At 40.7% G+C, this 19,537-nt stretch overlaps 3 protein-coding genes across 4 annotated transcripts; 1 reads left to right on the top strand and 2 right to left on the bottom strand.

Moving 5' to 3' along the window:
• Positions 1-118: 118 nt before the first annotated feature.
• Positions 119-9,574, bottom strand: LOC112258831 (ras-related protein Rab-3D). The gene is made up of 5 exons (XM_024433448.2): positions 9,292-9,574; positions 6,333-6,572; positions 1,965-2,083; positions 1,748-1,872; positions 119-1,535 (listed from the first exon to the last, which is right to left on the bottom strand). Exons 2-5 carry the CDS (start codon positions 6,570-6,572, stop codon positions 1,348-1,350), a joined length of 672 nt encoding a protein of 223 aa, XP_024289216.2. The 5' UTR covers positions 9,292-9,574; the 3' UTR covers positions 119-1,347.
• Positions 9,575-12,739: 3,165 nt separating this feature from the next.
• Positions 12,740-14,344, bottom strand: LOC112258829 (transmembrane protein 205). Of its 2 annotated transcripts, none has more exons than XM_024433444.2 (4): positions 14,198-14,344; positions 13,537-13,645; positions 13,206-13,369; positions 12,740-13,051 (listed from the first exon to the last, which is right to left on the bottom strand). In XM_024433444.2, the coding sequence occupies exons 2-4, from the start codon at positions 13,634-13,636 to the stop codon at positions 12,749-12,751; spliced, it is 567 nt and encodes a 188-aa protein (XP_024289212.1). In that variant the 5' UTR covers positions 13,637-13,645; positions 14,198-14,344; the 3' UTR covers positions 12,740-12,748. The 2 variants fall into 2 exon arrangements, with proteins under 2 accessions (XP_024289212.1, XP_024289213.1); XM_024433445.2 differs by having other exon boundaries at positions 14,149-14,311.
• Positions 14,345-17,226: 2,882 nt separating this feature from the next.
• LOC112258830 (transcription elongation factor 1 homolog) lies at positions 17,227-19,537 on the top strand. Its single transcript, XM_042327626.1, is given in 5 exon segments — positions 17,227-17,296; positions 18,469-18,597; positions 18,711-18,763; positions 18,766-18,780; positions 18,966-19,537. Coding segments are annotated over 4 exon segments (249 nt in total). The 5' UTR covers positions 17,227-17,296; positions 18,469-18,481; the 3' UTR covers positions 19,031-19,537.

Genomic DNA, 19,537 nt, shown 5'->3' on the forward strand with positions numbered 1-19,537 from the left:
AGTGATGGGGAAATGGCAGTGTCTGTGAGTAACAGAGGACCAGTGAACAGTGTGGGGCTAGTGATAGGGAAATGGCAGTGTCTGTGAGTAACAGAGGACCAGTGAACAGAGGATGGGGAAATGTCAGTGTCTGTGAGAACAGAGGGCCGGAGACCAGGGAGATGCATGTCTCTCCAGTCCAGTTGGAGAGATGCATATTTTTTCTACTGAAGCCATCCAAGCAGTACAATGGAATGCACTGTACATGCTTTAGGTGCACCATTTGTCTTTCTGTTTAAGCATATGATTTGGAAAATTAATTAGCATGGGTGTCATGCTTGGTCAATCACCTAACTTTAATTAGGCTACTTCATAGACAGTAACTTAGATGTAAGAACAGTACAGTAACATCATGCAAGTAATGCAGGCAGTTTACACTGGCACATCCAGATTACAGGACACTGTTGAAGCCTGGTGCAATCGGGTTGGAAAGTGTAAGAACAATGAGTAGGAAGGGAGCACAGAGGGGTGAGCGGGGACATGCCAGAGCAGATCACATGACGCGTGTCAGTGTCACTAGTGTTATACGACTTCCTCCCAGACAAATATCCTGGAGCACAACATTGCTCTAACATTGTTTGGCACAATCTCATACTTTTTCACCTTCTCTTTCCCATAAGCAGTAGTGGTTAAGAAAGTCTCAAGAATAGTAGTGCACAATTATTCCGAGGACATGGCAAAATAGCATCTTCAGTGTCACAGAGTAAAGCATGGAGGTCAGGGAATGAGGAAGCAAAAGGCCAAAGCAGCAGAATAACTCCGTTTTGTGATTGTCTGGATGATGTCATCTGATTTCATTAATTACAGTTACATCTAGATTTTGATCAAGGATATGACAGCAAAAATGTGGATTTTTTTTTCAGGTTTTGGGGTGCTGTTTTCTGTCCGGTTTTGGATTCTGAGAAGTTTAGTCCAATGAATACATTCGAAGCAGAGCACCTAGCCAGGGGGCATCCAAAACAAAAGCACCTTCTGCTCTGTTTGAGTCTTAAACTATTATATTTTCATTAATTAAACTCTGAACACAATTACCTAAAATAATGACCAGGGGGTGAAGGCCACAGTACACAAGAGAGATGGGGCCTTTTCAGGGAATACAGAAACTAGAGCAGGGGATATGTGGGATAACGCTGGATGGACCGAGGGGAAGGGACCAATGGTTATCTCAGCTGGCTGCTTCATGGTTTTCACTGTAGTGGCTGTGTTAGGGGGTGTGAGACTGGGGTGTAGTTTGTGAGGTGTACTCTCTATACTTCACGCACAGTGCCAGGGTTTGTTGTGGGGCTGTGAGGAGAAGTGAGGCGGGATTTAGCAGCCACAGCCCCCATGGTTCTCTGGAGGCGAGTCCTGTAGACTGGTGCTCCTGTGATTGGACAACAGGTTGGCATCTCCGCCCATGCTCTCGTTCATCTTCTCACAGATGACGTCTACCAGCCGCTCAAACACCTGCTTCACGTTGATGTTGTCCTTGGCGCTGGCTTCGAAGAACTGGAACCCTGTCAGACAGAGACGGGGAAATTGAGTAGAGTAATTACTTACTGTGGAGAGATTTCAAGAAAAGCAGATGAGATATTTAGACTTAAGTGTTCGGTGTCCCATGTTATATCTGTGTGTAAGTGTGTTCTCATGAGGTCAGTATGCTGTGGTAGTTTGACCTCTTGGTGTATAGTCTTTGCGAAGACTGCATGCTGTCGTGGATACTACTCACCAAGATCTTCGGCCAGTCTCTGGCCTTCCTCTGTGGGGACTAGCCTGTCATCCTCCAGTTCACACTTGTTTCCCACCAGGATCACCTGTGCGTTGTCCCAAGAGTATGTCTTAATCTGAGTTGCCCTGTATGACCGAGGTGAGAGTAGACGAATACACAGTCTGAGAAGGCAGCAGGGTCAATATGGAAATGATGGAACCTTCCCCCTTTCACTCACCAGTCCTGCACAGCGTTGAAGGAGTCCTGGTTGGTGATGTCATACATGAGCAGGAAGCCCATGGCTCCTCTGTAGTAGGCTGTGGTGATGGTACGGTAGCGCTCCTGTCCCGCTGTGTCCTGTGGGGAACATGATGGATGGTCATTCTTTACAGGTTGGGTTTGGGAGCATGTTACATTGTGTGGTATTTTGTGAGACCAGAAGGGGGCAATATTGACTAAGGCCTACAGACTTGAGATGCTAGAGGTGAATGTGTGTGTATACGCTTGTAAATATTCAGTAGGTCTAGAAAAGACTACAATTAATAAAAATAAAAATGTAAATAGAAAATTGATATTTGACATTAATAAACATACTTCTGTGATAGTGCCTTTTTAAGAACAAGGCACTATCAGCCTAAACCTTCCCACCCAAAGCCACTGTCAACTTCAGACTATTAGAAATTAAAGTGTCAGATACATGATTAAACAAAGACTAATGTCTACATTTGTCATGTCCATCTTATCAAACAACAAACCCTGGCCCACTAACAAAACTAACAAGAACCCAGTAAGAACAAAAAGAACACTGAGAGCATCAGATGTGGATAACAGCTCTCTGGTGCCGCAAAGCTGTTTATCGGAAACATCTTTTCATTTAAATTTATTTTACCTTTATTTAACTAGACAAGAACAAATTCTTATTGTCAATGACGGCCTAGGAACAGTGGGTTAACTGCCTGTTCAGGGGCAGAATGACAGATTTGCACCTTGTCAGCTCAGGGATTTGAACTTGCAACCTTTCAGTTACTAACATTCTAACCACTAGGCTACGCTGCCGCCCCTTTCAATTAAGTAGAGGTTGAGTGTGATGTCAGAGTTGCTTCCCTAGAAAAGGTTAACGTGAAAAAGTCAAGCAGGTGTGGGGATTAAATTGGCACGGCAACGATCCTTGGCCGTCGCTTGTAACCTGGCCTAGGTCCCTCATTTGCATTGGAGGACTTCACATCACTGAATAGTGGGGTGGGTGTTTTATGAATGTTTCATTAGGGCTAATAGTGTGCAGGGTAGTCAGCCCGAACAAACTGCCACCGATTTAGAGATTGCAAGAAATAGAGCTGTTCTTAACTTAGAGCAGGTGCCGGGCTAGAGAGACAAGTGCTCTGTAAGTGTGTGAGGAGGTGTATCCGCAGCGGTGTACTTCTGTTAAATGACCTTACCCAGAAGGAGAGTCTGCGTCATCTCAGGGTCATTTGTTTCATTTATGAATGAAAGATATCAGATGCATATCTTATCTGATATGTGCAGACATGATCAAATATTTGGCATCGTAATGGATCTTACGGTAGCACTAACCAAATACACTGTCTCCACAACTATCTATACACCAAGTAAAGAAAATACTGTCCAAAAGCATATGCATGATGACAATAAGTGTAAAATGGTTGGGGGTCAGAGCCATTGATGTCACTAGGACCCTTCTCAGCATGCGTCACCTGGTCCTGCCGCCCACACAAAGCAGGGACACATTCTAAGCCCTGGGCTTTGTGGTTCCGACACCAGGTGTGTCATTGTGCAGTTAACATATTGCCATGTGGTGTATCCTCCTAGAATAAACAGTATGGTTCAGGTTGAGGAAGTAGAACCATAATGGTTCTATAGAAGGCTTCAAATTAAACTCATTTTAAAACCATGATAAAAAATAATTTCAAGCCTTTCATGCCACAGACGCGGAGGAAAGCTTGCAGCAGTGTGGACAGCGCACCACCTGTACACCCTTCATAGATTGGTGAGGCTCAGAGGGTTTGAGTGAAAACAGGATGCTGCAGATTAAACGCCATCCAAATAGGGTTGTTCATTAACTGTACACTTGCTCTCGAAGCCAGGGCTCATTTATTGAACATGGTTGCTACTTCCACACCTCCAATGTATGAGGCAAACTGAGGAAGGATTCATTCTTCTCTGATTTGAAAATCACTGGATGCTCATCGGATGGCATTTAGTGATCCCAGCCACCACTGACGACATTAAGCGAAATCACGTGTCCTATGTGGAAACAGGGTCAGTGCGTCAGTCAGCTTGATTTTGGTGTGTACATTGGTGTGGACACGTTTGCTGCTGATTCATCTTGATTGAATACAATACTATATAGGATGTTTGTCTTGTTTAAACAGCATTCACTGTACATGGAAATAGTTTGCTTTGAAACACTTTCAGACGTCAGGGGACTAGGCTAAAGAGAAATAAATTGTAAAAATCTGGTAGCTCTGTAATTCAAGTATTTTCACAGAACCTGATATTTTTCCCACTAATTGGTCTTTTGACTAATCAGTTCAGCTTTGAAAAAAGATCTGATGTGAAAAGATCTGTGGTTGGTCAAAAGACCAATAAGTGGAAAATGGATCAGAATTAGTCTGCCTGTCCAAACACAGCCTTAGTCTCTAGAGCATGTGGTACAAGCAGCAGCAACACATTGCAGTAGCTTGAGATGAGAAACCAAGTTTTCTGCAAAACATACAAGAGAGACAGAGGGTAAAATCATTGGTGGGAAAAAATACTCAATTGTCATACTTGAGTAAAAGCAAAGATACCTTAATAGACCTCTAGTGACTACCCATCCCGCATGCGGCAGTGTAATCATCGACTGACACTAATTAGCATAACGCAACGGACATAAATATGCCTAGAAAATATTCCTATTCATGAAAATCACAAATGAAATATATTGAGACACAGCTTAGCCTTTTGTTAATCACCCTGTCATCTCAGATTTTCAAAATATGTTTTACAGCCAAAGCTAGACAAGTATTTGTGTAAGTTTATCAATAGCCTAGCATATCATTTTATCCAGCTAGCAGCAGGTAACTTGGTCACGGAAATCAGAAAAGCAATCAAATTAAATTGTTTACCTTTGATGAGCTTCGGATGTTTTCACTCACGAGACTCCCAGTTAGATAGCAAATGTTCCTTTTTTCCAAAAATATTATTTTTGTAGGTGAAATAGCTCCGTTTGTTCTTCACGTTTGGTTGAGAAATCGCCCGGAAATTGCAGTCATGAAAACGCCAAAAATATTCCAAATTAGCTCCATAATATCGACAGAAACATGGCAAACGTTGTTTATAATCAATCCTCAAGGTGTTTTTCAAATATCTATTCAATAATATATCCGCCGGGACAATTCGTTTTTCAGTAGGACCGACTGGAATAATGGCTACCTCTGTATTTTACGGAGAGTCACTCTGGGAGCCATCAGGTGACCACTTGCGCAATGTAGCCGCTTACGGGTATTCTTCAACATAAATGCGTAAAACTACGTCACAATGCTGTAGACACCTTCCGGAATACGGAGAAAGAGTAATCTGGTTGATAGCCCATTCACTGCTCAATAGAGACGCATTGGAACGCAGCGCTTTCAAAACATGAGGCACTTCCGGATTGGATTTTTCTCAGACTTTCGCCTGCAACATCAGTTCTGTTATACTCGCAGACAATATTTTTTACAGTTTTGGATACTTTAGAGTATTTTATATCCTAAGCTGTCAATTATATGCATATTCTAGCATCTTGTCCTGACAAAATATCCCGTTTACTACGGGAACGTTATTTTTCCAAAATGAAAACACTGCCCCTAGTCACAAAAGGATTTATTAATAGAAAATGACTGAAGTGAAAGTCACCCAGTAAAATACTACTTAAGTCTTAAAGCGTCTGGTTTTAAATGTACTTAATTACAGTGGTGGAAAAACTAATACATTTTCATGCTTAAAGTAAAGGTAAAAAATGACATGCTATAAATCTAATTCCTTATATTAAGCAAACCCGATGGCATGATTTACGGAAAGCCAGGGGTACACTCCAACACTCAGACATCTTTTAAAAATGCAGTATTTGTGTTTAGTGGGTCCACCAGAGGCATAATATTGATAGGCGTGTGAATTGGACCATATTGTTGTCCTGACTGAGCATTCGAAATGTAATGTATACTTTTGGGTGTCAAGGAAAGTGTATGGTAGTAAAAAGTACATATTTTCTTTAGAAATAAAATGGAGTAAAATTTGTCAAATATTAATTGTAAAGTACCCCCAAACAACAACTTAAGTAGTACTTCTAAGTATTTTTACACCACTGTGTAAAATGCAAGGGCCTTGCAGATGAAAGTTTGTGATTGACCCACTATAGAATTATCAGCCACCTGTCAGAAAAACTCAATTCAATAGCAAAGGATTTGGCCTATGGATTTATATTCTGGTTTAATACAGAAGACAACTTTCCTCTTGATGGGATGTGTATGAGAGTCCACTATGATGGCAAAAATGTGGCACAAAGGTGGCAATCATGTTTTAGAGACCATAGCTGGCATGTGGGACAAAATGCATAAGGCTAACTCACCCATATCTGTAGCTTTATCCTTTTCTCATTGCGGAAGACGGTCTTGACCTTGAAGTCTATGCCCACAGTGGAGACAAAGGCTGAGGTGAAGGAGTCATCAGCATAGCGGAACAGGAAGCTGGTCTTCCCCACACTGCTGTTGCCAATGATCAGCAGCTTGAACATGTAGTCAAAGTTCTGGTCAGCCGCATCCTTCTGTGCAGGCTGCTGCTGAAGGCGAGAGTCATTCACTGACGCCATCTAGAAGGGAAGGCAGAGGTGTGAGAGGTGATACTACAGCTCAGGGTGAATTAAACACAATCATCAGGTTAGAGGCTCGTAAGTAAGCCTTTCACTGTAACCTGTTGTAGTCGGCGCATGTGACATAACATTTGATGAGTCAATTTCATACCAACAGTTGGTAGGTAAAATCAACAGGCCAGGCCCAGTCCCCTAAATTGTTATGATCCAGTAATGAAGGGTTGCGGGGAATTTAAAACCTGCTCGTCATAGCTATTATGACTCAGTCACTTGCAGGCTGCAAGCATCTGCCACTGGGTATCAAGTTGCACACCATAAAGACCTTTTAGTGTCTGTCACTCGTTCCTAAAAGTGGGTGTAATGACTGCAAGGAATGGGCGTGAAAGGAGAGTCCATGGTCTCCCCCCTCGTCCTCAGCTGATCAATCAGGGCTGCACACCACAGCTTCCCTCTGATGAGGACTGTCTCCTTGGAGACCGGTCCAGAACATAACCACCAGGCCAATTAATGGGCCAGGCCAGCTAGCTCAGCATGGCCATCTTAAGATGTAGTGATATTTAACAACAAAGGGAATGTAGAGGACGGTCCACAGACACTATTGGGGGCAAAGAAAATCTGTTGTTGAAGCTGTATCGCTATGATTCTATGTTTGTGCCCACAGAGATTATAGGGGTGTGAGAGTGAGTCACTGCCCCTTACTTTTAACATGGGGGATGACCTGTGCAGTAAATGTGTAAATAAGGCAAATGCATGATGTACAGGCCAAAACGATTCTGTGCAGAAGGCAGGTCTACTATAATCCCCTATCACATGGCACCAATCAAACTTTCATCTGACCATTGCTTTGTGGGTCTGAAGTCATTGGATCATATGTCCCACACTGTGTATAAAGAATATGCTGGAAACCCATTGGATCAAATGTTGTTTTCCCCTCAGAACGTAAGGCTGCTAAATCCTGGTCACATCATGCACATTTACACTGTGGCTCAAGAAGTCTTTAAGGCAAAATAATATTTGGGAAACTGTTTTTCTACCCTAAATCTGTGACAACTGTTGTGCTGCTGAGGCAATGAGTAGCCTACAATATCCAATATCACTCAATTCAATATCCAATAATAATATTATATAATCCAGCCCAATGCTTGCAGTCATACTGTCCAAACTATTCTAAGATATTAGAGACCAAAGTCACTGAATGATGAGGTGTTGAGAAACACATGGCCAAAACGCTTTGTGGACAAGTAGTATTAGATTACTTTGACCAGTGGGTGATGAATTTAATACTGGCATGCCACCATCTGCCACAATAATCGGGTACATCTCTGACGGGACGGATTTTACATCACTGTCATCACAGAACAGGCCTCCACTTAGTAGAGTTGAAATGGGAGTCATTTTTTAATGCATTGGAGAAGCATTAGTTCTGTAAAACAAATAGAGGCCATTATGGTGAATAGGCCTAGTGTGGTCTCTCAGCTGGCACTGTTTGCGGAGTAAGGTCCCTAGCTGTTATAGGAAATTAACTCTTGGTTGGCAGCTGTCTGTTCCCTATTAAAGAATGGTCGTAAACACAGGTGAAGGAGGTAGGTTAGTAAATTGTAGTGGTTTCAGTATACCTGGACAAACTCAAATGAATAGCACAATAAGTAGGCTGATACTTTTGTGTCAACTCACTCACTCACTCTACCCATCATATTGAAAGTTGTCAAGTGTCCATTCTCCATCTCTATAAGCCCTTGATCATGACATTACACATGAGTTATTGGACAAAGGCATCTTCTGTATGGGGGAGTTTTGTTAAGAGCCCCGATGCTCAATTTGAACATTAACAAGCGTCTGTTTTGGAAGCATAAGGACCTCATCTTTCATACTAGTGAAAAATCATTTAAAAAGGTTGAATTGATACACCTTGATAGGGTTAGTGTCAGTGGAGGACGACTCCTAATAATGGCTGGAAAGGAGTGAATGGCATCAAACACATGGAACCTATGTGTTTGATGTATTTTAACCATTCCACTCTGGCCATTAGCACGAGCCTGTCCTCCCCAATTAAGGTGCCACCAACCTCCTGTGGTTAGTGTTCCCACAAGGCCATATCTCCATGTTACAGAGCTTGTTTACTGAAGATAAGAGGCGACCACCTGTGCTAATTAGCCATGGAGCGTGTTCTGAACACCTGTATGTAAGCGTAACTCGGGAGGTATAGTTTTGTCAGATGGAGGCACCCATAGCTGCATAGATCTGTGCATTTTTTTATTTGAAGAATTCTTTCTCGCTAATGCAAATGCCACATAGCAAGCGATGATTTGACGTTTCAAAACGTTGAAACACAGCGTCAGGATTTTAGTTCACATGAGGTAGTCATGGATGAAGCTAATGGCTGAAAACTGTAGGGAGAAGGCACATGCCGCCTAGAGTGTGACCGCTATAATCTCTATATGATATAGAACTGCCAAAATATACTCTATACAGAGAATGCTTTTGAAGAAAATCCGTCCGTACATCAAATCGCACCAGGTGCTCGAGCCTCGAGGATTAATTGGCGATGACTCGAAAACCTGTTGTCACATTATAGAAACATGTAAAACTAAGTCCAGTGTACATTAAATTGAGTTAAGTAAACGAGAATATAATGCCCAGCAAGTTATTTATATTTGTACATGAAGGAAGCTGGACAAAGGCGCAGAAAATATTTACCAAACTTTTTCCAACCACTTACCTAATCTATGGAAAAGGAAATTCTTTGACTTTAACCTTCAATGTTATTTCCTTTCAAGTGAAGAGTGAAAGTTCCCTAGGGTCTTCAACAAGCTGAATTCTCTTTCCGCCCACGGCTTTCTGCCTCACCGTTTTCCTCTGAGCGTTTGCGGAATAGAACAGGCAGCTCCCGGATCTCGTTTGTGTACAAAGGAGCACCCACCCTTCGAGAGCGCAGCAGTCAGTGTAGTGGCCACCTCACACGACAGTATTCACACAGCTATAATCTCTCACACACTTCCAGAGTGCAAATTTCCTGTACTTTATGATCCCTCACTCAGCTCTAGCCTGTTTCGAAATGAGAACTTTCACAAATCAAGGCAGCATATACAGTATGTTTGTGTTAGATTTATGTTAATATGTATTAAATTGTTGAATAAAATAGGGAATACTCTCAGCTGGGTCTTCTGATCTGAATTTTGGAGATGCTTTGCAGTCTGCCAACCTCATAATTTATTGAGTATAACTCAACATTTGATAATGGAGAGTTGCAGATCATTAGAAATACACTAATGAGATCACTGGGTTTAGATTCTAAAATGTTGTGTAAGTTAATATTTTCGTACAGATATGGTAAGCCAACTTTGTAAAAGCATCCACCAGTTAATAAATCAGAATTATTTCCATGAGTGAATAAGTGTACACCCTTGACACTTCCTGGTCTTTTAGACCAGGGTTTCCCAAACTCAGTCCTAGGGCCCCCTTTAGGTGCATGTTTTGGTTTTTGCTCAAGCACTACACGGCTGATTCAAATAATCAAAGCCACCACGGCTTTGATGGTCAGTGCTAGGGCAAAAAATAAAACGGGCACCGAGTTTTGGAAATCCTGTTTGACACTAGCACATAGTCACTACTTAGGAATTCCAAAAATCAACAGTGTGTGAAATGTTTTTTCTACTACTGCACATGAAGGGTACTTTGTTTTCTAGTTCACACGGCTTACTTCTAGCAGCACCATATCCACCATATCAACACCACCAGTTTGTGGCTCATTGACCTGCTGTGGTATCTGGGTAATGTAACATGGGGAGTGAATGAGTTTGTTTGTGGTGTATATCTGTAGATAATTTGGTCTTTTTACTTTTTTTGAAAAGTAAACAAAGAAATTACAGAATTGGTGGCCTGGTTTACCTCTAATTACATAGGGAGAGATTTCTCTTGAAATCTCTCCTAATCAGAGAGTAGTGAATTTGTGCTGCTGGAGTTCAAAGAATGTTATTTCCTGGTGCCACTTAAGCCTGTCTGACAAGGCTCATCTCAAGAGTAAGTATTTCCTTCTGATCCAAGAGGAGTGGCCCAGACTGCTGAGAGACATGAAGGCATGATAAGGAATCTAAACAAGATATCCTATGACACTGTCACTCTCTTTCCATACTAAACGGTTTCATCATGATGATTTATGCTGCAGTAGTTTGTGTCGGGGGGCTAGGGTCAGTTTGTTATATCTGAAGTACTTATCCTGTCTTATCCAGTGTCCTATGTGAATTTAAGTATGCTCTCTCTAATTCTCTCTTTCTTTCTCTCTCTCGGAGGACCAGAGCCCTAGGACCATGCCTCAGTACTACCTAGCATGATGACTCCTTGCTGTCCCCATTCCACCTGGCTGTGCTGCTGCTCCAGTTTCAACTGTTCTGCCTGCGGCTATGGACCCCTGACCTGTTCACCGGACGTGCTACCTGTCCCAGACCTGCTGTTTTCAACTCTCTAGAGATAGCAGGAGTGGTAGAGATACTCCGAATGATCGGCTATGAAAAGCCAACTGACATTTACTCCTGAGGTGCTGACTTGCTGCACCCTCGACAACTACTGTGATTATTATTATTTGACCATGCTGGTCATTTATGAACATTTGAACATCTTGGCCATGTTCTGTTATAATCTCCACCAGCACAGCCAGAAGAGGACTTGGCCACCCCTCATAGCCTGGTTCCTCTCTAGGTTTCTTCCTAGGTTTTGGCCTTTCTAGAGAGTTTTTCCTAGCCACCGTGCTTCTACACCTGCATTGCTTGCTGTTTGGGGTTTCTGTACAGCACTTTGAGATATCAGCTGATAGGGCTATATAAATACATGTTATTTTTGATTTGATCTGCCACTGTAAACTAACTATTCTGAGTCAAAATCTCAACATTGTAGTTTGACATTAACGCTAATAAAGATACATACATGCATGCAGCTAAAACAACCAGACTAGAAGCTTTTTCACTCACTCTGAAACACCATTAGTTTTGGGTTCTGTCCAGTTATCCATTAGTGATATTCTAACTTTATTAAGACATCATCCCGCTCCTCCCAGGCTTGCCAGCAAAGCACTGGTCGGTCCATTTATTCAAAGCTGTTTAAAAAAAAAGTGATGTCCATCACAATAATGAAGTTAGAACCCGTCTGTTCCAAGAGGTGGGCACTAAGTGTGTGGTCTGGTCTCAATATGTTGCATGTTATTGACCCAGTATTGCACCTGATTTTCCAAAGAAAATGCTCAAACTGTAGGAGAGTGCATTTCCTGATTCCATCAAGGGTAACAACTAAAACTGAACTTTTTTTTTCTTGTTTCAACATCAAAAATGACTTAAATATTATTGGTGCTATTGAATTCATCATTTGTAGGAATTTCCATAATTGTGATTTATTCACAGTACATAATTCTGTGCAACAACCCTGAGCTAAATGTTATATTGTTAAAAAATATCTGCCTAATGATTGTAAAAACAAAGTTCTGCAGACAGTACCCTCTAGTGGAAGTCATAAGCAATACAATTTCCCATCATTTCATAACAGTCTGAATCTTGTGCTTTTCAAAAAAAAAAATGTATCTACAAATTCTGTGTGAGTGTTAAACCTCCGTTTTAAAACATTATCAGGATCACTGCACATTCTACTTCAGCTCTAACCCTTCAAGTACATCAATGTAAAATGAACAATAACTGTAGGAAATCAAAAAGAGGATCACTAACATTAATTATTTTTAAATCATGTACATCTGAAAATATAAATCAATGTTTATTACATTCATCCTTTCCCGGTTTAACAAGGAAAGACCAAAATCCTTTTGACATTGTGTGCTGTTTTCTATTGACAGGTGAAACAATTAGATTAAAAAGGCACATTTAAAAAATATGGTTAAGCGTTATGTTTGAGGGCCGTATGCATCAAGCGTCTCATTAGGAGCGCTGAAATAAGATCCCCATATGTATTATGCCTAAAGCTGCATTTACACAGGCAGCCAATTCTGATATTTTTTCCCCACTAATTGGTCTTTGACCAATCATATCTTTTCAGATTTTTTCCAGAGCTATATAATATTATTTATTGTGATTTAAAGGCAAAAAAATCCTACATCAGCATTCCTACTCTGAGACACTTGATACATACATCCTCTCATTGACAGACAATATAAAAACCTGTCACCAACCACACAATCTCTAAATGGTGTGTAAATTGAGAGCTGTGTACACTATGTTGGTGGTTGTGCAGATAAAGCCAATCAGGTTGCATAGGATGGACAGGCCATGATAGTGGCCAAAGGTGCTCTTGTAGGCCTTGTACTTGGGATCCTGCTCCCTGAGTTTGGTGTAGGCTTCCCTCTGGCTCCCTATCCCTATTTGGTTCCCCAGGCCATGCTCCTGCTCCACCTCCCGCAGCTTGAACATGACCTCTGTGGCAGACGGGCCAAACCACTGTGCGTTTAGACCTGCCATGATGACTGCCACAAAGTACAGAGCCATCTATAGGGGAAGAACAATTTTTATTCAGAATTGTCGATGACATAGGTGACATCTAAATCGGAAATAATCTTAACATTTTGATTGCGCAATCTGTAACGCTTCACCAGTACAGATTCAATCCTGCCCTAAATTATAAAATAGAATGTGATATAACCTGCAGGCTTTCGTGCCAATCCAGCAGCTCTCTGGGGTGGTAGACTGCATACACAGCCAGGCTGACAAAGTTGCTGCCCAGTAAGCAATAGAAATAGACAGGGAACAGCTTGCTTCGCACCAGCCCAAAGGTGTGCAGTGTTACCTGCTTCACCAGTGTAAAACCTGTGGGTGGGAAAAGAGATAATGTAAGTGAGAGAAATGGGGAGACAAATACGGTGCCTCAAATTCTTAATCTTGGCTTCTTTTGATATGCCACTTCAAGTGTTAGCAAAACCCTACAATCTAACAGATTTCCTCTGCTCATCCCCTATCGATCCCAATATCATCACCTGCTATAAAGGAGACCCACAACTGCATTCCCCATGCGAAGGACAGCACCAGCAGGTGCAGCACTTTCACCAAATCTGTAGGCTCCCCTTCTGTGACCATGGTATTAATCTGGGGGACAAAAATAGAAAAAGTCCAGATAAATGTTAGCAAGCAAACCAGATAATGAAACATTCATTTACGGCATTAGGGACATAAAACCCCCAAAAAAAACATCCTCACCCAAAATCACTAATTCAATAAAGACCTTTTGAAACCCCTTAAAACAACATCATTTGATGACTGGAAAAAGGTCCGTTTACACGTGCAAGCTTGATTAGCATGCAAGTGATAGTGGCTTCGAGAAATAAGAGTTCTGACCTGTTTACTAAAGACTAATACTTCAAAGTTGGATAGCTAGCTAACAAAAAATCTAAAAATGATACTGTTGAGGATTAAATACTTAATTCAATATCACATTTTGGGAATTGGAAACCATGAGTGGAATGGCATTTGTCAGATAAACTACAAATGTCGCTAGCACAACCCATAGTAACTCGCTAGCTAGGTGAGTTACACAACTGCGCGCATGTAGTGTTGCAGTGCATTCCAAAGAGAGGAAAGTGGCTTCTTACTTGTTTGTCTTCTTTTTTCCTTCAAAAAAATCAACTGAAAAATAACTACCTGGATGTGGTATGTTGACTGAAGGGAAACACTCTTTTCGCAACTCCTGTAGATCGAACACTAGAACAACACTTCCTCTCTCAAACGTCAATTGCCATTAACCACGCCCCCCAAGCAATATCTACAAATCACATTATCACAAAATAAATATTACGTTAACTATAACCCACAAACCAATTATCAATGAGATAGAACGTATCCCCGCCTTGTCATTGTGACACCGTTTTTATCCACCCACTTACAATTAACTTAGCTCAGACCAGTTGACATGGAGGACAAGAGGGCCTTGGTGAGTAGAAAACACATTTGGCACTCAATGTCATACAGTACCAAAATAGTTTGTTAGAATTATTTTCAATACAATGTCGATTGTTGTTTCAGTGTGAACCACCGGCCCTTCCCGCTGAAGGTGTGTAAGTGTTATTGTGTCAATGTGATCATCAGAAAGTAACATAACTTGACAATGCCTGGTGTAATACTGCATGGTCATTGTTCACTGACTTTCTTGAGTTGTCTTCTAGTAGCAGGAGGTGAATCTCAGAGTCTCTCCGAGATGTTGGAAAGAATTAGGTCAGAGGTTGAAACACAAGCCAAGGTGACTTAACTGCTTCCTGTAGAATGTTGTATTTTCCCATATTCACAATTGTCTACTGTTTTCTTTGATGGCTTATATTGGTTACTGTTTTATTCAGGGGATATTGTTTCAATTAATATTTGTTGTTTTGTAGACTATTGATTCCCTGTGCAAAACTCTGTCCATGCACGAGGCAGAGAGAACTCAGAATCTCAATACCATGGCAGTCCTTCAATGTAAGGGAGGACACAACACAATCGTGCCTGAAACACACCTGACTCTTGATTCCCTGATTATTATTATTTTTTGAATGCATGGGTTACTCTTTACTTGAGTTGAACCCTGTCATAAGGGCTAAATAGCACTGTCATAACAAGGACTTAAAGATGACATAAACGGTCCTCCTGTCCTCGTTCCTCCAGCCGAGGTGCACCATTTGGCTGCACATGTTGCCGCCCAGCACTTTGAGGAGCGTTTTGAGGGCCTAGGCTGTGAGGTCTCCACTGAGCTCCACTACCTGCGCACTCTCCTGTCCCACTCTCCCTGCTCCTGTCCTACTCTCCAAGCCTCCTGCTCCAGCACTCACCCTCAGATATCCAGAGGCAGGCTGCCATCAACCACAACTCTCAGGAACTCTACCACAGGTAGATCTGGATAAGGCAGTCTGAAGTGTGGTGTGGTGGGGATACTTTGGTGAACTACACTTGCATGATGATAAGTAGACTTTAGCTCAGTGGGATAATGCAGTAATAACATGTAATTCCCTCTCCATATTTTTCTGTGTATGTTGTCTGTTTCTTCAGTCGTGTGGGAGCAGATTGCTGAGCTAAAGGGAGGAAGTCCACAACTTTCATGGCCTGCTTAGCAAGTTTGATTTTATGTTTTTCAGAACAAGACCCCCTTCCATGATGTTGTTCTAATGGAGGCTTTTTATAAACCTTACTAAAGTTTTCCTTTCCTTTTTAGAAAAACTAAGAGACGAAACTATGTGCAGATTGACAGAGAAATACTGCAAATATTATAAGAGCTCAGAGCTCACATTTCTCTCCCCCAAATCACTTTGACCTGAATGATTTCACTCATCAAACAAATGATACAAACTTTACACTTGAAACAATCTTCTGAACTGTACATGGGTTATAATGATTTGGACTGCTGAAGCTTATCTCATGTTATGTGACATGTTCTGGAATATATATCTGGAATATGTATCTATCTGTCTCAATTTTCAGTGCCTGGAGAGGATGATTGACAGCTATCAGATAAAGGACGACATACTCAAACTGCAGAGGCCTCAGGACATGCTCAGGTGAAATTTAAGGTGAAAGTTCTGGGGTGAGGTTAGAGTAGACGAGCATGGCAAGCAATCTGACAGACTGCTATTCCTAAAGGAATTATGATGATGCATCCTTATAACAAGTGTTCTCCCCTAGGTCAGATGTTTCTGAGTTACAGAATAAGCTTCAAACTATAACAATATCGAAAGGCAAGGCTCCCAATAAAACAGGTAAGATATCTGGTAATTAACTTGCTGTTGATCTACAAAAGATGCAGCATTTGCATTGAAATACAAAGTGTATTTTTCTGTTTGCTGAGATCAGTTTTTATTGATAGATCAGTTTTTTTGCTATGTGCATGGTCTCTTGCATCGCATACTAGGCCGAACTGAACGAATAGGACAGAGGGTTATGCCAGCCAATTCAGATTCAGGCAAAGGAATATGTGCCAAAGGAATGACACCAATGATCAAAGTGGAAAGCAGTGTGTCTGCCAGGTAAATGAAAGCACACAAATAACATTCTTTGCTGTTTCTCATCTATTACTGACAACAGTAATTCATGTTATCATCTAATTAATAAGCACACTTAAATTGATGTATATGTTATAAGGGTAACCACATTAGAAGTGAATTCTTCATTCTTCATTTTGTCTCTGTTGCAGAAGGAAATAAGGTTCATAGCTGGAATCCTCAATCTACCTTTTGCCCTACCTTGTCTCACTGCCAAATAAAATAAAATGTGTTCTACACTGACAATTATTTTCTGTTTGAGCTTTGTGCATTCAACACATTTCTTTATCAATAATTCAGGTAAAAGGCTGCATTTTTCCCATCAATATTTATGTACTGTAGACTATTAAACACAGGAGGTTGGTGGCACCTTCATTGGGGAAGACAGGCTCATAGTAATGGCTGGAACAGAATAAATTATATGGTAATCAAACTCATTAATACATTATTTCCATGTTTTTTGATAGCCTTCAATTTATTCCATTCCAGCCATTATTATGAGCCGTCCTCCCCTCAGCAGTCTCCTGTGGTAGACTGCATAATCAATGTATATATTGTAATTATTTTGGGATTGTATCAAAGAGGTTTATAAATTCTGAGAGGCGGGTTGATAATTTGTTTGACCAATGACAACGCTAAAAAGCGCCTTAATCTTCCAATCAGATGAAAGAGTTCAGAATAATTTCCGGATACAATTTCTATTTGTTAGCGTCATTACTTGGGTCATTTATCTGGTAAGAAAATGCTTAATCCAGCGTGCTTTGATTATATGGCTAACATGCAAACAACTAAATTATACATCCGGCACGATTTTAAATGACATGTGTGATTATCCTATTTTGTTTAAATTGTGCATAGCTAGCATATTACAAAGCCAGCGTTAGTTAGCTAGCTAACACAAGCTAACTTTTGTTTTCCTCGCGCTCTAACGTTACTAGCTAATACTATCTAGCTGCCTCTTCAGAAATCATCCCAAAATAAACGGTTCATGCAATTAACAATATTGTTGGAAATGGACTTGTAGAATTTGCAGGACGTTTTGTGTAAAACGGCAGTATTGTTGAGCTCCTATTTTAGCTGCAAGCTGCAAAAAAAGTCCATACGCGATGGCGGGGAATTTAGCTACTACTACTCGTTTGTGTAGTGTGAACATGTCTCCAACAAGAGAAAAGCAACGTTAATCATCGACATCGGACTTTTAAATGAAAAAAAAAAAATAGCGTAAATAAAATATAATTTGAATTTATGTGGAAAATACGGTTAAAAATATGTTTGTTTACACAAGTCACGTATTAGCTCGCACATGCGTACTAGCAAATGGTCTATAGCGGCAGAATATTTATGCATTTATAACATCTCGTAAATTTGCAAATAGGGGCATAGGGCTGGGGAAAATAAATTAACGCACCTCCAACTCGTAATTACTAATGGGAAACTTGTCTGTCATCCCTGTGCTCCAATTTGCTCTACTGCCCATATGATGAACTCTGTCTCTGACATCAACTACTAAGGCCAATACCTCGATAACAGCAATTTCAGCAGTTCAATTAAACAACAAAACATGATTTATAAAAGTGTTATTATAACACTAATATGTATATGAGCGTGAAAGCTGTACTTTTCCGTTCATGGTTGACACAGCTTGTTTGCCATTAACCGGCAATCAGCATTCTCAACGAGTTCAAAGCACATGAACCCACACATTCGTTGTTCCCAGTTTACAAGTAGTATTTTTCAAAATTACGAGATGAACGCAGCATGACTGCCCAAAATCAAATGAATATCAGCACCATACACTTGATATAATATATGCTAGCTAACAAGATTGACCTAATTATTTATTGAATTTGACCGTCAACAGAACTTGTTTTGTAAACTCAGAAAAATTTAGCTATTTTATTTTACAGGTTATACATCGAGAATGGGACGCAGAAAATCAAAGAGGAAGCCACCTCCCAAAAAGAAACTGACGGGTAACTTGGACACCCAATTCACCTGTCCCTTTTGTAACCACGAGAAGTCCTGTGATGTCAAAATGTAAGTTCACTTGGTTGTGTTGGAACAGTATATGGTCTCGCTGTAAAATATGATCACATGTTGATACATATCCTGAAACCCTATCCAAATGCACATTTTATTTTATTTTTCAGGGAACGCACTCGAAACACAGGGATAATATCGTGCACCGTCTGCTTGGAAGAATTCAGACTCCCATTACTTGTATCCTTTGATTCTTTGATTGGTTCACTATATTCACTTATCTACACACCATATAGCTCACAGATTGGCTTGTACATTTGTAAATAAATATATATATATATATATATATATAAAAATATAAAAATAAAAGCAATGTCTTTACAACTGTACCTCCCAGATGAACTTTTCCTTGACATTTGTCCCAGATCTTTCAGAACCAGTGGATGTTTACAGTGATTGGATAGATGCTTGCGAAGCAGCCAATCAGTAGCAGTGGTCCCCCTGACTCTATTCCTGTCTGACCTCACCCCTCATTCCCTATGATGGGTCACATATCTCTGGCTGGGCCAGGGCCTTGTCAAGTAGTGATTGTGGAGAACAAACAAAGACAGATAACACATCTGTGAAATCTTCAGTGTCTACACACTAATGGATTTGATATGAAGAAAGATACACTTCCTGTCTTCCCTCTCTGTGGCAGGGTGGGATGTGGGTAGGGCAAGGAAATGTCCTAATGGTCCTGATCTTTGAGAATCCCACTAAGTTTCAAACCACCTCATCATTTGTTATGTTTTACAGGCAAGCCTGTTGGTGGATATGTCTTTAGACTTTCCTACTGCTGCCATATCCCCCTTTACTGGAGCAAGTAGGTTATATTTGTACAAATTTAAAAGGGGTGATTCTGTAGTTTTTTGTTTGATGTCATGATTTTTATTTCAATTATGTTTTTTTTTGTATGGGAATGACTTGATCAATAAACACATCAATGTAATTCACA

This window comes from Oncorhynchus tshawytscha, linkage group LG09, assembly GCF_018296145.1.
Source record: "Oncorhynchus tshawytscha isolate Ot180627B linkage group LG09, Otsh_v2.0, whole genome shotgun sequence".
NCBI lineage: Eukaryota > Metazoa > Chordata > Actinopteri > Salmoniformes > Salmonidae > Oncorhynchus > Oncorhynchus tshawytscha.